General features: G+C 42.3%; 2 protein-coding genes across 2 annotated transcripts in view; one reads left to right on the forward strand and one right to left on the reverse strand.

Annotated features, from left to right (window-relative positions):
- Positions 1-3807, reverse strand: part of syde1 (synapse defective Rho GTPase homolog 1) — a 25856-nt gene extending 22049 nt beyond the window's left edge. Inside the window, 1 exon segment of the mRNA XM_028567915.1 lies at positions 3610-3807. Coding sequence (XP_028423716.1) covers positions 3610-3694 — 85 coding nt within the window. The 5' untranslated portion in view covers positions 3695-3807.
- Positions 3808-5720: 1913 nt separating this feature from the next.
- LOC114548490 (ankyrin repeat domain-containing protein 1-like) lies at positions 5721-26676 on the forward strand. Its single transcript, XM_028568471.1, has 10 exons — positions 5721-5779; positions 6194-6248; positions 8442-8513; positions 17981-18112; positions 18403-18510; positions 20541-20639; positions 20875-20973; positions 22992-23090; positions 23191-23289; positions 26593-26676. The coding sequence occupies exons 1-10, from the start codon at positions 5721-5723 to the stop codon at positions 26674-26676; spliced, it is 906 nt and encodes a 301-aa protein (XP_028424272.1).
- Positions 26677-27106: the final 430 nt, after the last annotated feature.

Raw genomic sequence — 27106 nt, forward strand, 5'->3', positions numbered from 1 at the left:
GTGCATTCTGGTCTTACAGGGAGGTGTGTTCAGGTGCATTCTGGTCATACAGAGAGGTGTGTTCAGGTGCATTCTGGTCTTACAGGGAGGTGTGTTCAGGTGCATTCTGGTCATACAGAGAGGTGTGTTCAGGTGCATTCTGGTCATACAGGGAGGTGTGTTCAGGTGCATTCTGGTCTTACAGGGAGGTGTGTTCAGGTGCATTCTGGTCTTACAGGGAGGTGTGTTCAGGTGCATTCTGGGCGTGCTGGTCTTACAGGGAGGTGTGTTCAGGTGCATTCTGGGAGTATTGCTATCTTGAGGCAGCGGGAAGTGATCGCTCCATTGACCAACAAAAACTTGGTCTAAAGTCAATAACGCAGCATTTCATTGTTATTTTAACAGAGCATTAGTAAAATACTCCTAGGCTCGTGCACAGCGCACGCACACTATGCTTGTTACACACACAGGGACACACACACACACACAGACACACACACACACACACAGAAGATTACAATAAAAATATTAGGGTGTAAATCCTCCATCATAACAGCAATGCTCCAAGGTCTAAACGCGCCTGGCTTTTAAAGGGAATGGGAGATGATCTCTGATTGGTTGATTGCATGTTACACCCAAAACACACCTCTGATTAATGAAGACACTAAGAACAACCCTTTAGAACCATGCTCCCGGCACACGGACACTTTTATCAGCCGTCAGACTAGCAGAAGAGGATTTGGACACGCCCTAAACACACCTGCACCAGGCGCTCCACACCGTGACCTTAGATCCTTAAAATAGGACCCTAACAGTCTGAAACACAAAATGACCTGATGAGTAGATTACAGTTGTCTTCTCCATCCTCAACAACAGAAACACAGTCTCAACCCAGACATCATGTCCAATTCTCTCAAATTAAAACCCACCTCACCTCTAACTACAAAATTGCATTTCCTGCAGAAAAAGCGTGTGAATGCTAAAAGCAGAAAAGATATCAGTCACTCACTAAGAATACACGAAGAAATCAGAAAAGGTCTGGAGTAAGAAACTCAGACAGTGAAGCTGAAAGTCTGTGGGATAGGGTTTAGTCGGCATTCGCTTAAAACACGTTAGTGTGACTGTAAAGAAGTTTAGCTTTCTGACATTTATGTATGTTCTCTGACTATAGAACACATCAAACAGATGTTCTCTGACTATAGAACACATAAACAGATGTTCTCTGACTCTAGAACACATAAACAGATGTTCTCTGACTATAGAACACATAAACAGATGTTATCTGACTCTAGAACACATAAACAGATGTTCTCTGACTCTAGAACACATAAACAGATGTTCTCTGACTATAGAACACATAAACAGATGTTCTCTGACTCTAGAACACATAAACAGATGTTCTCTGACTATAGAACTCATAAACAGATGTTCTCTGACTCTAGAACACATAAACAGATGTTATCTGACTATAGAACACATAAACAGATGTTCTCTGACTCTAGAACACATAAACAGATGTTCTCTGACTATAGAACACAAACAGATTTTCTCTGACTCTAGAACACATACAACAGATGTTCTCTGACTCTAGAACACATCAAACAAATGTTCTCTGACTCTAGAACACATAAACAGATTTTCTCTGACTCTAAAACACATAAAACAGATGTTCTCTGACTCTAGAACACATCAAACAGATGTTCTCTGACTCTAGAACACATACAACAGATGTTCTCTGACTCTAGAACACAAACAGACGTTCTCTGACTCTAGAACACAAACCGATGTTCTCTGACTCTAGAACACACACAGACGTTTTCTAACTCTAGAACACATCAAACCGATGTTCTCTGACTCTAGAACACAAACAGACGTTCTGACTCTAGAACACAAACAGATGTTCTCTAACTCTAGAACACATACAACAGATGTTCTCTGACTCTAAAACACATCAAACAGATGTTCTCTGACTCTAGAACACATACAACAGATGTTCTCTAACTCTAGAACACATACAACAGATGTTCTCTGACTCTAAAACACATCAAACAGATGTTCTGACTCTAGAACACAAACAGACGTTTTCTGACTCTAGAACACATCAAACCGATGTTCTCTGACTCTAGAACACAAACAGACGTTCTGACTCTAGAACACAAACAGATGTTCTCTAACTCTAGAACACATACAACAGATGTTCTCTGACTCTAGAACACAGACAGATGTTTTCTGACTCTAGAATACATAAAACAGATGTTCTCTGACTCTAGAACACATCAAACAGATGTTTTCTGACTCTAGAATACATAAAACAGATGTTCTCTGACTCTAGAACACATACTCAAAACACTGTACTAGAAAACAGTGGAATTCCTACTGACCTGATTGTTTGGTTACTTAACAACGACTGTAAATTACACCTGCTTGAGAGACTGAGGAAAGTTTGGCTAGCCGGCTCATCCGCTTTCTGTTTCTTTATTTGTTTACTTTTCTTTCCTCGAGGGTGGGGGTGGGTGAGGGTTTTTGTTCTTGTTCAATTGTAGTAGTCTGTTCTATATGTTCAAAAATATAAAAAACAATAAAAAGTTGATCTAAAAAAAGAAAAAGAAACAGAATAAGTTCTGAATATAGTAAAAGAATAAATTCTGATTATAGAACCAGAATATGTTCTGATTATAGAAACAGAATAAGTTCTGATTATAGAACCAGAATAAGTTCTGATTATAGAAACAGAATAAGTTCTGATTATAGAACAGAATAAGTTTTGATTATAGGAACAGAATAAGTTCTGATTATAGGAACAGAATAAATTCTGATTATAAAAACAGAATAAGTTCTGATTATAGAAACAGAATATGTTCTGATTATAGTAACAGAATAAGTTCTGATTATAGAACAGAATAAGTTTTGATTATAGGAACAGAATAAGTTCTGATTATAGGAACAGAATAAATTCTGATTATAAAAACAGAATAAGTTCTGATTATAGAAACAGAATAAGTTCTGATTATAGAAACAGAATAAGTTCTGATTATAGAAACAGAATATGTTCTGATTATAGAACCAGAATTTGTTCTGATTATAGTAACAGAATAAGTTCTGAATATAGGAACAGAATATGTTCTGATTATAGGAACAGAATATGTTCTGATTATAGAACCAGAATATGTTCTGATTATAGGAACAGAATATGTTCTGATTATAGCAACAGAATAAGTTCTGATTATAGAAACAGAACATGTTCTGATTATAGTACCAGAATAAGTTCTGATTATAGAAACAGAATAAGTTCTGATTATAGAAACAGAATAAGTTCTGATTATAGGAACAGAATAAGTTCTGATTATAGAAACAGAATAAGTTCTGATTATAGAAACAGAACATGTTCCGATTATAGTAACAGAATAAGTTCTGATTATAGGAACGGAATAAGTTCTGATTATAGTAACAGAATAAGTTCTGATTATAGGAACAGAATAAGTTCTGATTATAGAAACAGAATAAGTTCTGATTATAGAAACAGAATAAGTTCTGATTATAGTAACAGAATAAGTTCTCTGACTAAAGAAAGAAGCAGAAAAGAAAGACAGAGGTGACTCTGACAGTCTGAAGATGTAAACACTTCCTCACCGCTGAGTTTGGGGTCGGTCTTCCTCCTGGTTTGGTCTTTTCCTCTCAGCCTGGAGAAGGTTCTCTTCAGCAGCGGTTCGGCCATGTTGGACCCGTCTCTGCAGACGCGTTCCTCCGTTAGAGTTAGCCCAGTCCACCAGTTAGCCCTCCTTCATGGCGCTCTGTTCTCTGTGTCCACACTCGGCCATGACTGCAACTCCAAGCTGCAGAACAGGAAATGAATTCCTCACATTCTTTCCCAAACTCCCCCCTCCACCTCCCCTCCCACTCCTCCTACTCTCCTCCCTCCACACGGAGAGGAGTCAGAGGACTCATGGGAAATGTAGTCCTGAAGCTCCAAAAACTGAACACAGAAACAATTTCAATGTATTAATCTTCATCACCAAACCCACCAGACTCCATGTAAATAATCATGACTTTTATCATCGTAAAACACACTTCATTCAAAGTGGACAGAAACTAAATAAAACTACCAAAAGGTGTCTTGGTTCATCTTTCCACTGTTCCAACAATCACCACTCTGGTTTAAGTACTGATTATTTACATGGAGTCTGGTGGAGATATGCTGGCTCTATACACGCTAAAAGTCCTGATTAATTACATGGAGTCTGGTGGAGATATGATGGCTCTATACACACTAAAAGTCCTGATTATTTACATGGAGTCTGGTGGAGATATGCTGGCTCTATACACGCTAAAAGTCCTGATTAATTACATGGAGTCTGGTGGAGATATGATGGCTCTATACACGCTAAAAGTCCTGATTAATTACATGGAGTCTGGTGGAGATATGATGGCTCTATACACACTAAAAGTCCTGATTATTTACATGGAGTCTGGTGGAGATATGCTGGCTCTATACACGCTAAAAGTCCTGATTATTTACATGGAGTCTGGTGGAGATATGCTGGCTCTATACACGCTAAAAGTCCTGATTAATTACATGGAGTCTGGTGGAGATATGATGGCTCTATACACACTAAAAGTCCTGATTATTTACATGGAGTCTGGTGGAGATATGCTGGCTCTATACACGCTAAAAGTCCTGATTATTTACATGGAGTCTGGTGGAGATATGCTGGCTCTATACACGCTAAAAGTCCTGATTAATTACATGGAGTCTGGTGGAGATATGATGGCTCTATACACACTAAAAGTCCTGATTATTTACATGGAGTCTGGTGGAGATATGCTGGCTCTATACACGCTAAAAGTCCTGATTAATTACATGGAGTCTGGTGGAGATATGCTGGCTCTATACACGCTAAAAGTCCTGATTATTTACATGGAGTCTGGTGGAGATATGCTGGCTCTATACACGCTAAAAGTCCTGATTATTTACATGGAGTCTGGTGGAGATGTGCTGGCTCTATACACGCTAAAAGTCCTGATTATTTACATGGAGTCTGGTGGAGATGTGCTGGCTCTATACACTCTAAAAGTCCTGATTATTTACATGGAGTCTGGTGGAGATATGCTGGCTCTATACACGCTAAAAGTCCTGATTATTTACATGGAGTCTGGTGGAGATATGCTGGCTCTATACACGCTAAAAGTCCTGATTATTTACATGGAGTCTGGTGGAGTTTGGTGATGGTGATTTCGGGGCTGTTTCATGTTAAACTAAAAGGATCTTACTCTTTAAGCTCTATCTCTGTATTTTGATGCTAATACTCTCTGTACTTTTAAAGTACCTGTAAGGGAGTATTTCCACACTGTGGTACTTTTAATTTGTTTATAATCTGCCGAGAATTCTGCGTCTGCAGATACTTGTACTTCGTTTAGTACCAATAAAACTAGAGTACAACTAGAGTACTTCTCCTTTCTCTCTGGTTACTGAAGGATCAGACGGGGTCAGCAGCCGTCGCCTGCAGGTCAAAGGTCAACAGTGTGTCTGTGTGTGTGTGTGTGTGTGTGTGTGTGTGTGTGTGTGTGTGTGTGTGTGTGTGTGTGTGTGTGTTTGTGTCTGTGTCTGTGTGTGTGTGTGTGTGTCTCTGCGTGTGTGCCTCTGCGTGTGTGTCTCTCGTGTGTGTGTGTCTGTGTGTGTGTGTGTGTGTGTGTGTGTGTGTGTGTGTGTGTGTGTGTGTGTGTGTCTATATTAAGATGCTGTGATGGAGGTGAACCATCTCTGGGTGTTTCTGTTGCAGAGGGCTGACATGGAGCTGACGAGGTGAGCTGAAACATGGAGGACTGATTATTGATTATTGATTATTGGTGCTGAAGTTGGCTTTATGTTGGGTTAGGGTTAGCAAGGGTTTTAACCACATTTAAAGAAAGAAAGAAAGAACATTCCCGCTCAAACTGAAGGACATTTCACATTACACATACTTTTCTACTCCCATAACTCCATAGAAATCCTTGATGTGCATCTGATTGTGACAGACAGACAGACAGACAGACAGACAGACAGACAGACAGACAGACAGGATCTTTCAGAGATTTGTTTTAAATGTTGAAATCTTTCTGAGAACGACAGAAACATTCACAGATCTAAACTTTGTTAAAGCTGCAATGTTAATTATTATATAACTAACTATTACTGGAGAAAGTTGTTCAGGATTAGTTTGTGTCTTTAAATGATCAGGTGTGATGCGATCAGCTGGGAGCAAGAGGAGGAAGAGGAGGAGAAGATGATGATGGTAAGAAGGAAACTTTTCTCTTCTTATTTAACTTCAGTGAGAACCAGCCAGCTGGAGCTTCTCTAATCTTTGGGTTCATTTGAGAATTTAAAAAAAAGATTTCTTGTAATTTGTAGTCTAGCTGTTTAGTGTTTAAATTCTCTTTCTGTTCATGAAAGCTTTATCAATAAAGCTTTATCAATAAAGTTAAGATTTAATTGGACTTCAGCTGATATGATTTTACACTTTCTTTATTTCAACTCTGAAAGTTTGCACGTGTGTGTCTGTGTTTATGTGTGTGTGTCTCTGTGTGTGTGTGTGTGTGTCTGTGTGTGTGTCTGTGTGTGTGTGTGTGTGTGTGTGTGTGTGTGTGTGTGTGTGTGTGTGTGTGTGTGTGTGTGTGTGTGTGTGTGTGTGTGTCTCTGTTTGTGTGTGTGTGTGTGTGTGTGTGTGTGTGTGTGTGTGTGTGTGTGTGTGTGGGTCTCTGTGTGTGGGTGTCTGTGTTTACTACCTGACCTCTGATCTCTGCCATGTGATTGGAGGATAATAAACTGACATCATCAGTAGTAAACGATTGGCTCCGGTCCACCTGTCTCCTCCGTCTGTCAGAGGACAGTTTGTTTTCGTCGTCTCAACAACTTCATTTAATTCTCTTACTTATAAAGTAATTCAATACAATAAAGAAAATGTAACAAATTACCTACAACATATTCTGTATAAATCTTAACAATCATCCCCTGAGAGAGCCAATCAGACCTGACCTGACATCTTCTTCAGAGAAGACATGTTCAGCGTGCAGCTACCAGGTTGTCGTTTCCTGAAGAGAACGGAGTTTGAGAATAGAAAAACACAGAGAGAGAGGAAACTTTATCCTGGAAATGTTCTTCAATTGATCCAAAGATGAATTGTGTAGAAGAGTTTTAGCCTATTGTAAGTCATGTTGTATTAAAACTGATGCTAAACTGAGATGCTGGCTTTTATTTGGATGAATATGTCGTTTATCACACGCTGATTCTACAGTAGTTTGTGGTTTTATTCTGTCTGTTGATCCAAACTAGTGCTATAAAGTTAATACAGCAAGATATATAGACAGATTATATTATTTTATGAAGTCAATGTCCAGCCTCTCAAACAGAAGGTAATTTTAAACAAATTTTGTCTGAATTTCATCAAAAACTGTCTGAATTAGTGTTGGCTGTCAGAGACCCCGGCTGACCTCTGACCCCGCCTCTTCTTGGAAGTGTTTAGCCAATAAAATGACACCAGAGAAGGTCATGTTCAACAGACACACACACACACACACACACACACACACACACACACACACACACACACACAGAGAGACAAACAGACACAGAGACACAGAGACAAACAGACACACACACACACGCACGCACGCGCGCGCACACACACACACACACACACACACACACAGACAAACAGACACACACACACACACACACACGTGCACACACACACACACACACACACACACACACAGACAGACACACACACACACACACACACACACACACACACACACATACACACACACACACACAGACACACATACACACTCACACACAGAGACACACAGAGACAAACAGACACACACACACACACGCACGTGCACACACATACACACTCACACACAGAGACACACAGAGACAAACAGACACACACACACACACACGCGTGCACACACACACACACACACACACACACACACACACACACACAGTGACAAACAGACACACACACACACACACACACACAGACACACATTTAGACACTTACACACACGAACAGACACACACACACACACACACACACACACACACACATTTAGACACAGACACACACACACACATCTGTAAACTGAGGCTGCTGCTAATAAAGTTTTATACGAGCGCAGCAGGAGGTCCGAGGTCATCGGTCTCATCTCGTTATCGTTATTTCGGGTCAGTCAGTTTCCTCTTTAAGACTTTAAGACTTTAGATTTTAAGAGACAGCGAACCGAATGTGTAGAGAGGAGTTGGTTCATCGTGATGTATGATTCGAATAACAGGACCAGCCTGATGTGATGTGTGCAACGTTTAAATATTTAATCTGTTCTACAGAAAGAACAGACAGCCGAACGCTGTGACCAATCAGAATCAAGCATTGGACAAGGCCGCGTGATATGAATATATTTATCCACTGTGTGTCCAGCAGGGGGAGGACGGAGGCTACGAGTCGACTGTCTCCCAGGAGAAGCAAGACTCAGATCCTCCAATCAGCCTCAAGGTCAGAGAAAAACAATGATTTGATTGGCTGACATTAGTGTTCATCTGAAGGAGATTCATCCACAGGAGACAGAGGTTTAACTGCTGCTGAAACCAGCTGCTGTCACAGCACTGAGATCTAACCTGTGGTGACCAGTGATCCACTTGTGATGTCTCTCAGTTCAAAATAAAACACAGCAGGAAAGATAACGTTACATTATGCTAAGCTATCTGGTGACGAGAGGTGTAGATCACTAGAGATGTAGATCACTGAGGCTAGAGATGTAGATCACATAGACTAGAGGTGTAGATCATTGATATTAGAGATGTAGATCACTGAGATTAGAGGTGTAGATCACTGAGACTAGAGATGTAGATCACTGAGGCTAGAGATGTAGATCACTGAGACTAGAGATGTAGATCTATGAGACTAGAGATGTAGATCACTGAGACTAGAGATATAGACCACTGAGACTAGAGATGTAGATCACTGAGACTAGAGATGTAGATCACTGAGACTAAAGGTGTAGATCACTGAGACTAGAGGTGTAGATCACTGAGGCTAGAGGTGTAGATCACTGAGGCTAGAGATGTAGATCACTGAGACTAGAGGTGTAGATCACTGAGACTAGAGGTGTAGATCACTGAGGCTAGAGGTGTAGATCACTGAGGCTAGAGATGTAGATCACTGAGACTAGAGGTGTAGATCATTGATATTAGAGATGTAGATCACTGAGACTAGAGATATAGACCACTGAGATTAGAGGTGTAGATCACTGAGACTAGAGATATAGATCACTGAGATTAGAGGTGTAGATCACTGAGACTAGAGGTGTAGATCACTAAGACTAGAGGTGTAGATCACTGAGACTAGAGGTGTAGATCACTGAGACTAGAGATGTAGATCACTGAGACTAGAGATCACTGAGACTAGAGATGTAGATCACTGAGACTAGAGATCACTGAGACTAGAGATGTAGATCACTGAGACTAGAGATCACTGAGACTAGAGGTGTAGATCACTGAGACTAGAGATGTAGATCACTGATACTAGAGATGTAGATCACTGAGACTAGAGGTGTAGATCACTGAGACTAGAGATGTAGATCACTGAGACTAGAGATGTAGATCACTGAGACTAGAGATCACTGAGACTAGAGATGTAGATCACTGAGACTAGAGATCACTGAGACTAGAGGTGTAGATCACTGAGACTAGAGATATAGATCACTGAGACTAGAGATCACTGAGACTAGAGCTGTAGATCACTGAGACTAGAGATATAGATCACTGAGACTAGAGGTGTAGATCACTGAGACTAGAGATGTAGATCACTGAGACTAGAGATATAGATCATTGAGACTAGAGATGTAGATCACTGAGACTAGAGATCACTGAGATTAGAGGTGTAGATCACTGAGACTAGAGATATAGATCACTGAGATTAGAGGTGTAGATCACTGAGACTAGAGATGTAGATCACTGAGACTAGAGGTGTAGATCACTGAGACTAGAGATGTAGATCACTGAGACTAGAGATCACTGAGACTAGAGGTGTAGATCACTGAGACTAGAGATGTAGATCACTGATACTAGAGATGTAGATCACTGAGACTAGAGGTGTAGATCACTGAGACTAGAGATGTAGATCACTGAGACCAGAAATGTAGATCACTGAGACTAGAGATCACTGAGACTAGAGATGTAGATCACTGAGACTAGAGATCACTGAGACTAGAGGTGTAGATCACTGAGACTAGAGATATAGATCACTGAGACTAGAGATCACTGAGACTAGAGCTGTAGATCACTGAGACTAGAGATATAGATCACTGAGACTAGAGGTGTAGATCACTGAGACTAGAGATGTAGATCACTGAGACTAGAGATATAGATCATTGAGACTAGAGATGTAGATCACTGAGACTATAGATCACTGAGATTAGAGGTGTAGATCACTGAGACTAGAGATATAGATCACTGAGATTAGAGGTGTAGATCACTGAGACTAGAGATGTAGATCACTGAGACTAGAGGTGTAGATCACTGAGACTAGAGATGTAGATCACTGAGACTAGAGATCACTGAGATTAGAGGTGTAGATCACTGAGACTAGAGATATAGATCACTGAGACTAGAGGTGTAGATCACTGAGACTAGAGATATAGATCACTGAGACTAGAGGTGTAGATCAATGAGACTAGAGATGTAGATTACTGAGACTAGAGATCACTGAGACTAGAGGTGTAGATCACTGAGACTAGAGATGTAGATCACTGAGACTAGAGATCACTGAGACTAGAGATGTAGATCACTGAGACTAGAGATCACTGAGACTAGAGATGTAGATCACTGAGACTAGAGATCACTGAGACTAGAGGTGTAGATCACTGAGACTAGAGATGTAGATCACTGATACTAGAGATGTAGATCACTGAGACTAGAGGTGTAGATCACTGAGACTAGAGATGTAGATCACTGAGACTAGAGATGTAGATCACTGAGACTAGAGATCACTGAGACTAGAGATGTAGATCACTGAGACTAGAGATGTAGATCACTGAGACTAGAGATGTAGATTACTGAGACTAGAGATCACTGAGACTAGAGGTGTAGATCACTGAGACTAGAGATATAGATCACTGAGACTAGAGATCACTGAGACTAGAGGTGTAGATCACTGAGACTAGAGATATAGATCACTGAGACTAGAGGTGTAGATCACTGAGACTAGAGATGTAGATCACTGAGACTAGAGATATAGATCATTGAGACTAGAGATGTAGATCACTGAGACTAGAGATCACTGAGATTAGAGGTGTAGATCACTGAGACTAGAGATATAGATCACTGAGATTAGAGGTGTAGATCACTGAGACTAGAGATGTAGATCACTGAGACTAGAGGTGTAGATCACTGAGACTAGAGATGTAGATCACTGAGTCTAGAGATCACTGAGATTAGAGGTGTAGATCACTGAGACTAGAGATATAGATCACTGAGACTAGAGGTGTAGATCACTGAGACTAGAGATATAGATCACTGAGACTAGAGGTGTAGATCAATGAGACTAGAGATGTAGATCACTGAGACTAGAGATATAGATCATTGAGACTAGAGATGTAGATCACTGAGACTAGAGATCACTGAGACTAGAGATGTAGATCACTGAGACTAGAGATCACTGAGACTAGAGATGTAGATCACTGAGACTAGAGATGTAGATCACTGAGACTAGAGATGTAGATTACTGAGACAAGAGATCATTGAGACTAGAGATATAGATCACTGAGACTAGAGATCGCTGAGACTAGAGGTGTAGATCACTGAGACTAGAGATATAGATCACTGAGACTAGAGTTCACTGAGACTACAGGTGTAGATCACTGAGACTAGAGATCACTGAGACTAGAGGTGTAGATCACTGAGACTAGAGATATAGATCATTGAGACTAGAGATGTAGATCACTGAGACTAGAGATCACTGAGACTAGAGATGTAGATCACTGAGACTAGAGATAACTGAGACTAGAGATGTAGATCACTGAGACTAGAGATGTAGATCACTGAGACTAGAGATGTAGATTACTGAGACTAGAGATCACTGAGACTAGAGGTGTAGATCACTGAGACTAGAGATATAGATCACTGAGACTAGAAATCACTGAGACTAGAGATGTAGATCACTGAGACTAGAGGTGTAGATCACTGAGACTAGAGGTGTAGATCACTGAGGCTAGAGGTGTAGATCACTGAGGCTAGAGATGTAGATCACTGAGACTAGAGGTGTAGATCATTGATATTAGAGATGTAGATCACTGAGACTAGAGATATAGACCACTGAGATTAGAGGTGTAGATCACTGAGACTAGAGATATAGATCACTGAGATTAGAGGTGTAGATCACTGAGACTAGAGGTGTAGATCACTGAGACTAGAGGTGTAGATCACTGAGACTAGAGATGTAGATCACTGAGACTAGAGATCACTGAGACTAGAGATGTAGATCACTGAGACTAGAGATCACTGAGACTAGAGGTGTAGATCACTGATACTAGAGATGTAGATCACTGAGACTAGAGGTGTAGATCACTGAGACTAGAGATGTAGATCACTGAGACTAGAGATGTAGATCACTGAGACTAGAGATCACTGAGACTAGAGATGTAGATCACTGAGACTAGAGATGTAGATCACTGAGACTAGAGATGTAGATTACTGAGACTAGAGATCACTGAGACTAGAGGTGTAGATCACTGAGACTAGAGATATAGATCACTGAGACTAGAGATCACTGAGACTAGAGCTGTAGATCACTGAGACTAGAGATATAGATCACTGAGACTAGAGGTGTAGATCACTGAGACTAGAGATGTAGATCACTGAGACTAGAGATGTAGATCACTGAGACTAGAGATGTAGATTACTGAGACTAGAGATCATTGAGACTAGAGATATAGATCACTGAGACTAGAGATCGCTGAGACTAGAGGTGTAGATCACTGAGACTAGAGATATAGATCACTGAGACTAGAGTTCACTGAGACTACAGGTGTAGATCACTGAGACTAGAGATCACTGAGACTAGAGGTGTAGATAACTGAGACTAGAGATATAGATCATTGAGACTAGAGATGTAGATCACTGAGACTAGAGATCACTGAGACTAGAGATGTAGATCACTGAGACTAGAGATCACTGAGACTAGAGATGTAGATCACTGAGACTAGAGATAACTGAGACTAGAGATGTAGATCACTGAGACTAGAGATGTAGATCACTGAGACTAGAGATGTAGATTACTGAGACTAGAGATCACTGAGACTAGAGATGTAGATCACTGAGACTAGAGGTGTAGATCACTGAGACTAGAGATGTAGATCACTGAGACTAGAGATCACTGAGACTAGAGATGTAGATCACTGAGACTAGAGATCACTGAGACTAGAGATGTAGATCACTGAGACTAGAGATCACTGAGACTAGAGGTGTAGATCACTGAGACTAGAGATGTAGATCACTGATACTAGAGATGTAGATCACTGAGACTAGAGGTGTAGATCACTGAGACTAGAGGTGTAGATCACTGAGACTAGAGATGTAGATCACTGAGACTAGAGATCACTGAGACTAGAGATGTAGATCACTGAGACTAGAGATGTAGATCACTGAGACTAGAGATGTAGATTACTGAGACTAGAGATCACTGAGACTAGAGGTGTAGATCACTGAGACTAGAGATATAGATCACTGAGACTAGAGATCACTGAGACTAGAGGTGTAGATCACTGAGACTAGAGATATAGATCACTGAGACTAGAGGTGTAGATCACTGAGACTAGAGATGTAGATCACTGAGACTAGAGATATAGATCATTGAGACTAGAGATGTAGATCACTGAGACTAGAGATCACTGAGATTAGAGGTGTAGATCACTGAGACTAGAGATATAGATCACTGAGATTAGAGGTGTAGATCACTGAGACTAGAGATGTAGATCACTGAGACTAGAGGTGTAGATCACTGAGACTAGAGATGTAGATCACTGAGACTAGAGATCACTGAGATTAGAGGTGTAGATCACTGAGACTAGAGATATAGATCACTGAGACTAGAGGTGTAGATCACTGAGACTAGAGATATAGATCACTGAGACTAGAGGTGTAGATCAATGAGACTAGAGAAGTAGATCACTGAGACTAGAGATATAAATCATTGAGACTAGAGATGTAGATCACTGAGACTAGAGATCACTGAGACTAGAGATGTAGATCACTGAGACTAGAGATCACTGAGACTAGAGATGTAGATCACTGAGACTAGACATGTAGATTACTGAGACTAGAGATCATTGAGACTAGAGATATAGATCACTGAGACTAGAGATCGCTGAGACTAGAGGTGTAGATCACTGAGACTAGAGATATAGATCACTGAGACTAGAGTTCACTGAGACTACAGGTGTAGATCACTGAGACTAGAGATCACTGAGACTAGAGGTGTAGATCACTGAGACTAGAGATATAGATCATTGAGACTAGAGATGTAGATCACTGAGACTAGACATCACTGAGACTAGAGATGTAGATCACTGAGACTAGAGATAACTGAGACTAGAGATGTAGATCACTGAGACTAGAGATGTAGATCACTGAGACTAGAGATGTAGATTACTGAGACTAGAGATCACTGAGACTAGAGGTGTAGATCACTGAGACTAGAGATATAGATCACTGAGACTAGAGATTACTGAGACTAGAGATGTAGATCACTGAGAATAGAGATGTAGATTACTGAGACTAGAGATCACTGAGACTAGAGGTGTAGATCACTGAGACTATAGATATAGATCACTGAGACTAGAGATCACTGAGACTAGAGGTGTAGATCACTGAGACTAGAGATATAGATCACTGAGACTAGAGGTGTAGATCACTGAGACTAGAGATGTAGATCACTGAGACTAGAGATATAGATCATTGAGACTAGAGATGTAGATCACTGAGACTAGAGATCACTGAGATTACAGGTGTAGATCACTGAGACTAGAGATATAGATCACTGAGATTAGAGGTGTAGATCACTGAGGCAAGAGATGTAGATCACTGAGATTAGAGGTGTAGATCACTGAGACTAGAGATATAGATCACTGAGACTAGAGGTGTAGATCACTGAGACTAGAGATATAGATCACTGAGACTAGAGGTGTAGATCACTGAGACTAGAGATGTAGATTACTGAGACTAGAGATCATTGAGACTAGAGGTGTAGATCACTGAGACTAGAGATATGGATCACTGAGACTAGAGATCACTGAGACTAGAGGTGTAGATCACTGAGACTAGAGATATAGATCACTGAGACTAGAAGTGTAGATCACTGAGACTAGAGATGTAGATCACTGAGACTAGAGATATAGATCATTGAGACTAGAGATGTAGATCACTGAGACTAGAGATCACTGAGATTAGAGGTGTAGATCACTGAAACTAGAGATATAGATCACTGAGATTAGAGGTGTAGATCACTGAGACTAGAGATGTAGATCACTGAGACTAGAGGTGTAGATCACTGAGACTAGAGATGTAGATCACTGAGACTAGAGATCACTGAGATTAGAGGTGTAGATCACTGAGACTAGAGATATAGATCACTGAGACTAGAGGTGTAGATCACTGAGACTAGAGATATAGATCACTGAGACTAGAGGTGTAGATCACTGAGACTAGAGATGTAGATCACTGAGACTAGAGATATAGATCATTGAGACTAGAGATGTAGATCACTGAGACTAGAGATCACTGAGACTAGAGATGTAGATCACTGAGACTAGAGATCACTGAGACTAGAGATGTAGATCACTGAGACTAGAGATGTAGATCACTGAGACTAGAGATGTAGATTACTGAGACTAGAGATCATTGAGACTAGAGATAGATCACTGAGACTAGAGATCGCTGAGACTAGAGGTGTAGATCACTGAGACTAGAGATATAGATCACTGAGACTAGAGATCACTGAGACTACAGGTGTAGATCACTGAGACTAGAGATATAGATCACTGAGACTAGAGATCACTGAGACTAGAGGTGTAGATCACTGAGACTAGAGATATAGATCATTGAGACTAGAGATGTAGATCACTGAGACTAGAGATCACTGAGAGTAGAGATGTAGATCACTGAGACAAGAGATGTAGATCACTGAGGCTAGAGATATAGATCCTTGAGACTAGATATGTAGATCACTGAGACTAGAGATCACTGAGACTAGAAATGTAGATCACTGAGACTAGAGATGTAGATCACTGAGACTAGAGATCACTGAGAGTAGAGATGTAGATCACTGAGACAAGAGATGTAGATCACTGAGGCTAGAGATATAGATCATTGAGACTAGATATGTAGATCACTGAGACTAGAGATCACTGAGACTAGAAATGTAGATCACTGAGACTAGAGATGTAGATCAATGAGACTAGAGATGTAGATCTTTGAGACTAGAGATCACTGAGACTAGAGATGTAGATCACTGAGACTAGAGATCACTGAGACTAGAGATGTAGATCACTGAGACTAGAGATGTAGATCTCTGAGACTAGAGATGTAGATCACTGAGACTAGAGATCACTGAGATTAGAGGTGTAGATCACTGAGACTAGAGATATAGATCACTGAGACTAGAGATCACTGAGACTAGAGATGTAGATCACTGAGACTAGAGATGTAGATCTCTGAGACTAGAGATGTAGATCACTGAGACTAGAGATCACAGACTAGAGATGTAGATCACTGAGACTAGAGATCACTGAGACTAGAGATGTAGATCACTGAGACTAGAGATGTAGATCACTGAGGCTAGAGATGTAGATCACATAGACTAGAGGTGTAGATCATTGATATTAGAGATGTAGATCACTGAGATTAGAGGTGTAGATCACTGAGATTAGAGATGTAGATCACTGAGGCTAGAGATGTAGATCACTGAGACTAGAGATGTAGATCACTGAGGCTAGAGATGTAGATCACATAGACTAGAGGTGTAGATCATTGATATTAGAGATGTAGATCACTGAGACTAGAGATGTAGATCACTGAGACTAGAGATCACTGAGAATAGAGATGTAGATCACTGAGACTAGAGATGTAGATCACTGAGACTAGAGATATAGATCATTGAGACTAGAGATGTGGATCACTGAGACTAGAGATCACTGAGACTAGAAATGTAGATCACTGAGACTAGAGATGTAGATCTTTGAGACTAGAGATCACTGAGACTAGAGATGTAGATCACTGAGACTAGAGATGTAGATCACCGAGACTAGAGATGTAGATCTCTGAGACTAGAGATGTAGATCACTGAGACTAGAGATCACTGAGACTAGAGATGTAGATCACTGAGACTAGAGATCACTGAGACTAGAGATGTAGATCACTGAGACTAGAGATCACTGAGACTAGAGATATAGATCACTGAGACTAGAGATGTAGATGTAGATCACTGAGACTAGAGATCACTGAGACTAGAGATGTAGATCACTGAGACTAGAGATCACTGAGACTAGAGATATAGATCACTGAGACTAGAGATGTAGATCACATAGACTAGAGGTGTAGATCATTGATATTAGAGATGTAGATCACTGAGGCTAGAGATGTAGATCACATAGACTAGAGGTGTAGATCATTGATATTAGAGATGTAGATCACTGAGACTAGAGATCAGAGACTAGAGATGTAGATCTCTGAGACTAGAGATCACTGAGACTAGAAATGTAAATCTCTGAGACTAGAGATATAGATCACTGAGACTGTGAAGCAGTATTGGTAGTACCAGTGTGTGTGTGTGTGTGTGTGTGTGTGTGTGTGTGTGTGTGTGTGTGTGTGTGTGTGTGTGTGTGTGTGTGTGTGTGTGTGTGTGTGTGTGTGTGTGTGTGTGTGTGTGTGTGTGTGTGTGTGTGCGTGTGTGTGTCTGTCCCGGTTCAGACGGATAAATCGGGTCACACGGTACTGGAGACTCCTGCAGACCTGCAGAACCTGATGCTGCTGAGGAAGACCAAGAGAGAGCAGAAAGTCAGGAAAAAACCTGCTGCAGCCGCCCCTGCTGTCCAGAGAGTGGTAACACACACACACACACACACACACACATACGTATGATGATGTGTGTGTGTGTGTGTGTGTGTGTGTGTCTTGCAGCCCTACTATAAGGATGAGGGTATGATATGTAGTGTGTGTGTGTGTGTGTCTTGCAGCCCTACTATGTGGATGAGGGTATGATATGTAGTGTGTGTGTGTGTGTGTGTGTGTGTGTGTGTGTGTGTGTGTGTGTGTGTGTGTGTGTGTCTTGCAGCCCTACTATGTGGACGAGGGTATGATATGAAGTGTGTGTGTGTGTGTGTGTCTTGCAGCCCTACTATGTGGACGAGGAGGACTTCCTCCAGGCCTGTGATCAGGAGCAGCTGCTGGTGATCAAGCGCTTCCTGTCAACAGGCGGAGACGTCAACGTCTGTGACGCGGTGAGTCATCAACGCTCGGCTGTTCCTATTGGCTCTCACAGATGCAGGTGTGTTTCTGTTGAACAGCAGACGGCAGTAAAGTCACACCCAACTGAGAGCAGAAGCATCTGGTCCATAAATATTCTATCTGCTGCAACATCAACAACATTCTGACAGAGATAGGGTCTCGAGTCTGAGACTCGGACTCAAGTCACACAAACAGCTGACTTCAGACTTGACTTGTGACTCGAGCCAGAAGACTTCAGACTTGACTTGTGACTTGAGCTTCGAGACTCATCAACAACCTGTTTTCATGCAATTATTGCTTTTTAAATCTAAATTCATTCATGTATTTCTATTTTCTTTTATTGGGGCATATACGGGGAAACCTATGAAGAGCTGCATGTCCCCTGCCCTTTCCCGTAATGTGCAACGTAACACATGCCTTATGCCCTATGTGCGCGCACTCACATATACAAAAATACACCAAGTTCTCCCGGAGTTGTGCGTTTTGTCGTTAGTTTTTCTTTAAATAACTTGGTAAACAGTGGCAGTAAACCAACAGCTACATGCAAGGTGTGTGGCAGCAAGAGAACTGATGCCGGATCAACAACGTCAGACTTCATCAGACATCTCCAAATGCACCCAGATAGGTCAGTCACACACACGCTAATGTGAAAGAGACGTTACATTTTTTGATTCATTTTATTTAAAACAGGGACAATGCACAAGTTAACATTAACCTTGTATAAGAACAAGGAGAGATGCATTGTGCCAGGTTGACGCACAAGTGCTATTTTCCGCCCGTAGTCCCTTAACAGGTCATTAACACAATAAAAATGCCATGCAAGTGAAATACAAAACATTAAAATATACAATTTTACCACAGTCACACCTAATTTCCAATTAAAAACTATCATGTGCTCAATTGTTCCCCCTTCCTAAAACCAACCCCCCGCCGCCCCCACACCAACAAAGCTATGCACTCAAAATCCTTATATCTTCCAACACCCCCCCCACACACAGACACACACACCCCTTCCATTGGCCCGCTGAGGCTGAGGCACACACACACCTAATAAATGTGTGTAATTTTGTTGTGACAGTAACATAGCATATATCGTCACAGGTAACGAGCTAACCATCGCTAAGTGCTGTGCTAATGCTGGGAACAGGCACATTGTATCTTTATAGTTGTATCCAGTTCAGATGGCCAAAGACTTGAGACTCGACTTGGACTTCCAAAAAATGACTTGTGAACATCTGTGCATTTTGAATGTGTTGGTCAAGTCGTAGCTCTGTTTCTTACAAACAGAGACAGAGAGCTTTTTACCTGGAGAATGACTTTGTTCTACCAGTGTTTTATTGAATCAGTCTTGACATTTTGCATTGTGGTGTGGTACAGTGGTCTTCCAATGACCAATAAGCATAAGCTAACAAAGCTGGTAAATGTAGCATCTAAGGTGGTTGGGGTACAGTTATCACAGCTGCAACACATATATGATAAACAGGTCAGGGGTAAGGCTAACCAAATTTTAAACTGCCCTGATCACCCACTCTTTGGAGAGTTTAATCTGCTCCCCTCAGGTCGCCGTTTTAGGCTGCCTATGTTAAGAACTAAACGTGCCAGGGATTCTTTTATTCCTGTGGCTATTAGGAACCTAAATTCACTTGAGTGACATCTTTTGAAATTTTTATACAGTAACTGTTTATTTATTAATTTATTCCCGTCATTGTTCATTATGACATATTGACCTTTGTACTGTCCAACTGGATTCTGTCACTGGTTTTGGGGAAAGGAGAGTCTCTATTGAAGGTATTGATGTGTGTCCAGTGTTGTGTTTATAATGTTGCTGACACGTGTATGTGTTTTTCTAGATATCCTGCTGCTCACCAAATGTCCTTTTCTAAGGATAAATAAAGTGGAACTTGGAGAAGAAACAGCTGTTCATGTTCAAGCATTTAGTTATTTTCTCATCTAGAGAATCTACATAAACTGTATGAGCAGATATTTATAGAAACTGATCTGTATGTGATTTCTCTGTGTGCAGTTTGAGCGAACCGGTCTGCACAGAGCGAGTTCTCGTGGTCACACCGACGTCGTCACCAAACTGATGGAAGCCGGAGCCAACGTCCACAGCCGAGACAAGGTTCCTCACTGCAGCGTGCTTTCATGCTTTCAGCTGATTCTTTTCACACTTTTGCTGTTTCATTTTTTACAATTGAGGAGGTTTTTCTGACACTTTTGCCGCATTTTTTAAAATCTTTTTTCACCGCATTCAATGCTTTCTTTGAGGGTTTTACTTGCGTACTAGTGTTTCTACCAGTCTGACTCCAGTCTGACTCCAGTTTGGGTGCTGGTTCTGGTGTCTCTTTTCTGTCCAGCTTTTGTCCACTTGTGTCCACGCTGCATGTCGAGGAGGACATCTGTCTGTTCTCAAACTGCTGCTGGACCACGGAGCAGACATATCTGCAACAGACAAGGTAATACTACATAATAATACTAATAATAATACTAATAACATAATACTACTACATGACCACGCTGATTGCAATAAGCATGAGATCCTTGTAATATGAGGAAATAATCTGAATCTCTGATCTGAAGGACACAAACACAAACACGGGTCAGTGTTCAAACTTACCGTCATTCTCCCTGCAGTGGTTAGGGTCAGCGGCTTTCTTGGATCACATGACTGACAGACTGTGCTCTGATTGGCTGGGTGTCGGCTCGACTGCCTCTCCTGTATCATGGAAGTGGCTCATGTTGAATTTTTTTTATCTGAATTTGATCAATCAAATTTGACAAAAAGATTTTCCCAACTTGAACTTAGAAGAAAAAACTCAGAAAAATTCAATTCAATTCAGACCACACTCTATAATTTACAAAGCCCCAACAATTCCAGTAATTCTCTCAAGAGCAAGCAGTGCGACAGTGGCGAGGAAAAACTGGGACAGACCCAGGCTCTTGGTAGGCGGTGTCTGACGGGCCGGTTGGGGATATGATGAACAGTGGCGATAATAGTCACATTAATAATGGAACAGTGACTTCAAATGGTAGTCGTAGTTCATGTCATATCAGGGCGCTGCAGGGCGTTACAGGATGTAGCGTGGCCCAGCAGAGCATGGATGGACGTAGCAGGAAGCAGTAGGGTTCAGCAGGAAGCAGCAGGGTTCAGCAGGAAGCAGCAGGGTTCAGCAGGAAGCTGCAGGGTTCAGCAGGAAGCAGCAGGGTTCAGCAGGAAGCTGCAGGGTTCAGCAGGAAGCTGCAGGGTTCAGCAGGAAGCTGCAGGGTTCAACAGGAAGCAGCAGGATTCAGCAGGGTTCAGCAGGAAGCTGCAGGGTTCAGCAGGAAGCTGCAGGGTTCAGCAGGAAGCAGCAGGATTCAGCTGGGTTCAGCAGGGTTCAGCAGGAAGCAGCAGGGTTCAGCAGGAAGCAGCAGGAAGCAGCAGGGTTCAGCAGGACGCAGCAGGAAGCAGCAGGGTTCAGCAAGACGCAGCAGGAAGCAGCAGGGTTCAGCAGGACGCAGCAGGAAGCAGCAGGGTTCAGCAGGATGCAGCAGGGTTCAGCAGGGTTCAGCAGGAAGCTGCAGGGTTCAGCAGGAAGCAGCAGGGTTCAGCAGGAAGCAGCAGGGTTCAGCAGGGTTCAGCAGGAAGCAGCAGGGTTCAGCAGGAAGTAGCAGGGTTCAGCTGGGTTCAGCAGGGTTCAGCAGGGTTCAGCAGGAAGCAGCAGGGTTCAGCAGGGTTCAGCAGGAAGCAGCAGGGTTCAGCAGGACGCAGCAGGAAACAGTAGGGTTCAGCAGGACGCAGCAGGGTTCAGCAGGAAGCTGCAGGGTTCAACAGGAAGCTGCAGGGTTCAGCAGGAAGCAGCAGGGTTCAGCAGGGTTCAGCAGGAAGCAGCAGGGTTCAGCAGGAAGCAGCAGGATTCAGCAGGAAGCAGCAGGGTTCAGCAGGAAGCAGCAGGGTTCAGCAGGAAGCAGCAGGGTTCAGCAGGAAGCAGCAGGGTTCAGCAGGAAGCAGCAGGGTTCAGCAGGAAGCAGCAGGGTTCAGCAGGAAGCAGCAGGATTCAGCAGGAAGCAGCAGGGTTCAGCAGGAAGCAGCAGGGTTCAGCAGGAAGCAGCAGGGTTCAGCAGGAAGCAGCATGACATTGCAGGGCACCACAGAGCTCAGCAGGGAGTGCAGCAGGACCACGGCGACAGCTGGAACCAGGATCTTGGTGCCAACGTTCTCCAAGGAAATACGCTGGGGGAAAAAACATAAGGACTCCGGGGAGTAAACTCCCCAGAAGCTAGGATTAGTAACAAGCATTTCTGGGACTGGATACACACAAATAGTAATAGTAATAGAAAGGGAGAGGAGAGAGCAGCTCAGTGTGTCAAAGGAAGGAAGTCCCCCTGCAGTCTAGAACTATAACGTAATATAGCGTAACTAAGAGAGACAGGTCATAAGGAAAATGGTTTTCAAAGTAATATGCTTCCATTTCTGTGTGTGTGTGTGTTTTAGCTGGACAGCACTCCTCTTCATGTCTCTGTGAGGACCGGACACTTCGACTGTGTTGAACACCTGATTCACTGCAGAGCTGATGTCAACACACAGGACAGGGTGGGTCTCACACACACACACACAAACACAGTACATCTTTTATGAAGTATGTACGGAGAGTTTGAACCCAGAGTAATAACATTGGTGCGTTGTGTTTCAGGAGGGAGACACTCCGCTTCACGACGCTGTTCGACTCAACAGATTTAAAATCCTCCAGCTGTTATTGCTGCATGGAGCCGACACACACATCACCAACCAGGTACAGCTGACACACACACACACACACACATCACCAACCAGGTACAGCTGACACACACACACATCACCAACCAGGTACAGCTGACACACACACACACACACACATCACCAACCAGGTACAGCACACACACACACTGATTATGTTTAGATTTTCTCTGTGGAATACTGTGTGATAAACTATTTTGAACAGGACATATAACAAAAAAAAACACACACTTCATTCACCCCTCTGGTTTCTGCTTTCATAAGTGCAATTAATGTGCATTTATGGGCCTAATTATTAGTTTAGATTTTCATTTCCGTTGGCGGGCAGGAAACACGATCACACGCTGTAGAGTTTTCAGGACATGAACAGCTGCTTTAACAGCCAGACAGAAGCTGTTTCTACTAGGGATGCACCAAATCCAGATTTTTGGGGTTGGGCTGAATCCTGAACCCCCTGGTTGAGATTGTGCTGACTCCTCCTCCCATCCTCAGCCCATGAACCCAGTAAACTCATGAATGAAGTAAACAGGGACTGTCCTTCCTTTGGTACCTGAAGTTGCTGCATTCTGGCTGCTGTCTGGAGAGTCCTTCATGCACAACTCGTATTCTTCCAGATGTTTCAGACCAGATGTTGTAATGTTGGCCATGTTGTGTATAGTTTAGGGTCCTCGCCACCACCAGACCAATCAGCATTGAACAAATTGAACATGTAGCTGGACTTGAATGGCCTTCTTTTGACTGAAAGTACTGCCAAACTATATTTTTTCTGCTCAGCAGTTCCATGTCCACTTTTGCACAGCCTACTGCATTGAACGCTCCACCTACGTAAACACCTTCCCGTAATCTACGGCGCCATCGTTACGGCGACCAGCGTAGCACGCCGAGTGACAACGTAGGGTTCGGTTCCCTGGGAAGAAATTCAAAGGTTCGGCAGAAACCCAACCCTGTCAAAAAGCCCAATATTCAGCCGAATCGGAAGCTGAATCCTGGATTCGTTGCATCCCTGGTTTCTAGTCCAAAAAAGTTCCACGTTTATGTCTGCAGAGGAAATTACGGGACCTTAACTTGACTGAATGCAGGTCTTCGTTCCTTACATCCATTTTGTAGACGGGATGTACTGTACTATTGATGGGGCACTGATGATCAGATAGAAAGTAAATGTATGTATTGTTTGTTTGACAAAAGTCTTATTTAAAGACTTGAAAAAACATGATGCTGACTGACTATGTCCCAAGTTATATCTTCTGTATTCTATTCTCAACAATATATATCGACAGACATGAACGTCAATGTTGGACGATTTAAAACCCAAATTACCTGCAATCAGTTCATGTGTCTAATGCCAACATTTTTCAATAACTGTACATGGGAAATACAGCAAAGTTATGGTCAGGGAAAGATTGTGGTTATGGTTCAGGAATATTTAGCCCTGCTGTTGTATTTGGGTCAAGTCTGGCCCTCCTTTTTTTTAGATTGATTTGCTATTAGCACCATTTATCATTGGGACATACAGTACAGAACAAATTCCACAATATGTGCCAGGTAATGTCAGATGGTGCACAGTTTCTATATCTTAAATTTGAGTTTCTTTCAACAAAATTGCCCAAAAATAACATGGATGGCTCAATGCAGCGCTCTTCGCAAGTACAATTGAAATGTTTTTAAAAAACGTAAAAAAATGTTGATTAAGGGCGTTTTCAAACCTGTAGTTAGTTTGCTTTGGTCTGAATCAGTTGGTAAACTTGGAGCGATTTGCCACGGGTCGGTTTGGTTTCACACACCTGCACAGAGCCGACACTCACATCACCACACACACACACACACACACACACACACACACACACACACACACAAAGCTGAGGGTTAAGGCCGGGACACACAGGGCCGATAACTGGCAGTCTGGTGAGGTCGGTGACTCGAGTCTGTTCGGTGTGTCCCGTGCTGTCGTCAGTCTGGGGGGCTGTCAGCGTTCATTTTGGCCGACCGGACATGTTCAGTCGGAGGCAGGGCAGTCGGGACTCACCCGGAAATGGCGAGCAGGATGAGTGTGACTAGAGTCTCTCAAAATCTGATGAAAACCTTTTAAACTGACCTTTGTTGATCTGAAATGAAGACGGATTCAGCAACTGCACGGCCTATTTCTCTCTTCACGTTTTTGGACAGAGGAGACTCAGCTCGTCTGCTCAGACACAGACTACCTTTATATTCAATTCAATTCAATTTTATTTATAGTATCAATTCATAACAAAAGTTATCTCGAGACACTTTACAGATAGAGTAGGTCTAGACCACACTCTATAAATTCCAAAACCCCAACAATTACAGTAATTCCCTCAAGAGCAAGCATTAGCAGTGGCTATTGCGACAGTGGCGAGGAGAAACTCCCTTTTAGGAAGAAACCTCGGCAGACCCAGACTCTTGGTAGGCGGTGTCTGACGGGCCGGTTGGGGGCGTGATGAACAGTGGTGATAATAGTCACATTAGAAGTCACAGTGACTTTGAAGGTTATTGTGGAAGTTCATGTCATAGCAGGGCACATCGTGTCATACTGAGTAGTGCAGTCTCCTATACCGGATCCTGACTACTCTGTGCATAGGAACATCACAGCAGGGCGTTGCGGGATGTAACATGGCGCTGCAGAGCACGGGTGGATGCTGCGGATGCAGCAGGACGCAGCAGGATGCGGCCGGGAAATGCAGAGAATTGCAGAGCATAGCTCTGCGAAGTAGAAACATAAGGACTCCGGGGAGTAAACTCCCCAGAGCTAGATTAGTAACAAGCATTTCTGGGACAGGATGCATACAAAAGTAACAAGTAGAGATGAGAGAGCAGCTCAGTGTGTCTTAGGGAGGAACAGCCTCCCCGGCAGTCTAGAGTTGAATAGCATAACTTAACTTATATGCAGATGATGTTCCGGTTTTTGTCCTTATTCTGAAGAAGACAATATTCGGTACCACTTTATTTAAAGGGGTGAACATAAGACATGACTCCATCATAATAATGCCAGATGTCTTGTGTCACATGACTCAACATGTCTTCATGTCAGTCTTATGTACACTCTTTAAATAAAGTGTAACCCCAAATTCTGACTAATCTATTTACATGGCTGATTTAAAGCTTTTATTAGTGAAAACCTATTCCTTTACTGTCTGTCTGTCTCTCTAACCTGTCTGTCTGCATGTCTCTCGAACCTGTCGGTCTCTCTAATCTGTTTGTCTGTCTCTATAACCTGTGTGGCCGGTCTGTCTCTCTAACCTGTTTGTATGTCTGTCTCTCTCTCTCTTTAACCTGTCTGTCTGCCTGTCTGTCTGTCTCTCAGGACGGCCATCGTCCTCTGGATGCCGTGCTGGAGTGGCAGAATGAAACAAAGACTCTCCTCACCGAGCAGAACGACAGGAAGTGATGTCACCGACAGCTTTACAGATCGACCAATCACTGAGGTTTCAGATATATTCAAGCGTTGACTTTTATTTAAACATCTTTACAAGATTAAGAAGTCAAAGAGAAACATGTTTTAGCCGCTTCGTCTTTGTTTTATTTTAACATTAAAATAAACTTTATTCAAATAAAAGGATCAGCTGTTGGGTTGTTTTATTACTAAATATGAAAAAGTAGATTTAGATCCCATGTGACACGGTCAGCGTTAGAACCAATCAGACAGCAGGACTGAAGTAGATTTAGATCCCATGTGAAATGGTCAGTGTGAGAACCAATCAGACAGCAGGACCGATACACAGAAAGACTGACAGCTACATGTTTTACAAAGATAAGTACACAAACATACACACAGGTACACAAAGATACACACACGCAAAAATACAGTCAGGTACACA

The sequence above is a fragment of the Perca flavescens genome, chromosome 21 (assembly GCF_004354835.1).
Source record: "Perca flavescens isolate YP-PL-M2 chromosome 21, PFLA_1.0, whole genome shotgun sequence".
Taxonomy (NCBI): domain Eukaryota; kingdom Metazoa; phylum Chordata; class Actinopteri; order Perciformes; family Percidae; genus Perca; species Perca flavescens.